Source organism: Otolemur garnettii, unplaced genomic scaffold, assembly GCF_000181295.1.
Source record: "Otolemur garnettii isolate 467f Iridium unplaced genomic scaffold, OtoGar3 scaffold00038, whole genome shotgun sequence".
Classification (NCBI taxonomy): domain Eukaryota; kingdom Metazoa; phylum Chordata; class Mammalia; order Primates; family Galagidae; genus Otolemur; species Otolemur garnettii.
Genome location: NW_003852433.1, coordinates 4,135,484 through 4,136,939, shown reverse-complemented (window position 1 = coordinate 4,136,939; position 1,456 = coordinate 4,135,484). Strand labels below are relative to the sequence as shown.

The 1,456-nt window shown below is 56.6% G+C and overlaps 1 protein-coding gene across 1 annotated transcript in view; it reads right to left on the bottom strand.

Annotated features, from left to right (window-relative positions):
* EMID1 (EMI domain containing 1) overlaps nucleotides 1-1,456 on the bottom strand; it is a 100,611-nt gene that overhangs the window by 52,634 nt on the left and 46,521 nt on the right. The window contains exon 2 of the mRNA XM_023513236.1: nucleotides 1,366-1,450. Within this exon, the coding sequence (XP_023369004.1) occupies nucleotides 1,366-1,450 (85 nt within the window). The remainder of the gene's footprint in view (nucleotides 1-1,365; nucleotides 1,451-1,456) is intronic.

Below are 1,456 nucleotides of genomic sequence, written 5' to 3'. Positions count from 1 at the left end.
TAGCCAGGCATTGTGGTGGGCGCCTTTAGTCCCAGCTACTTGGGAGGCTGAGGCAAGAGAATTGCTTAAGCCCAGGAGTTGGAGGTTGCTGTGAGCTGTGATGCCACAGTACTCTACTCAGGATGACAGCTTGAGGTTCTGTCTCAAAAAAAAAAAAAAAGCACACCTCCAAGTGGCAGTTGGAAAGATTCTGGAGGCAATGGATCTAGGCCAGCCATCGTCAGCACGCAGTAGGTGGTGGCTCTGACATGGGCCGCATGTCCGTCCCTGTCTCAGACAACTGTTCTTCTGGCCTCTGATGCCTCAGCTACCTCCATGCTCCAGCCCAGCCCATGTCACCTGCTCTTGCTAGCCCAGCAGGACATACTGGCCCCTGACCACTGGGAAAGGGAAATTTATGAAAAGAGTTAAAGAATTGAGGCCATAGGGGGCAGGGGCCGCACAGGCCTTTGAATGGGATGAAAAGGCCTGGAGAGGCTTGGCTAGTTCACATTGTCTGCCTTGGACAACAGTGCCTGACCCTCAAGAGGGAACCTGGGGAGGGGCAGGGGCTGCAGCCAGGACATGGGCCAGGGCAGGCTTGAACATTGTCATCGAATCCAGAAAGATGAATTTAAACCCAGCTCTTCCAGTAAAACCCCTTGAGCCTAGAAGATTATGTTAATATTCTGGGGTCTCAGTTTGCTCATCTCTTGAATGGGGTGGGTTTTCCTGCTTCATTCAGCTGGTGAAAGATTAATGATGACACTGTACATAGAGCTCCACAGTGCCAGGTTCTAGGAGATACTCCATTAAGGCCAGCAAGAGACTGTTCCCCGCCACTAGGAGAGCAGCAGGAAGGCAGAGTGATCCCTCTTGTCTCTGTCTCAAATGCCAGGTTCCCAGGGAGCTTTCAACACTGACCCACTGGGCTGTGGAGACTCCACCCAAGTCCTTCCTCTGAAAGAATTAATAGCCCTGGTACTAAAAAAAGCCAGTAGCAGGGAAAAGGGGAGGCGAGTCCCTGAAGTGTCGGCTGGAAGGTGTCGTGGTCCTTTCCCGTGGCAAGAAGGGCTCTTGGACGGAGAGGGCTGGGGGGCGGGGGGCGACAGAAGTTCGGAGAGGTTTCTGTCCTCGTTGTGCCCTTTCCCCCCTCCCATTGAACTGGGCTTAAGGGAAAGGAGTGAAAGAGGCTGCTGGCTCCTCCGGATACTTGGGGTGAAGGACCTCGCACTCCCGAGAGCTCCACCGCTTTTGGCACTGAGGTAGAGACGGGTCGTTTCTCAATCCCGGCCTCGCACGGCGCTGGCGTGTGTGCTTATGCCGGACTCCCAGCCGCCCGCCCCCGGCCTGGAAGGCAGGCACAGAGGTAGCGGGAGTCCTTACCTGCGCCCAGAGAACGGGGCTCCCCCGACGCTCCACGCGGCGCCGCCTCCCGGGAGCAGGAGCCCGAGGCAGAGCAGCGCCCAGGCTCGCG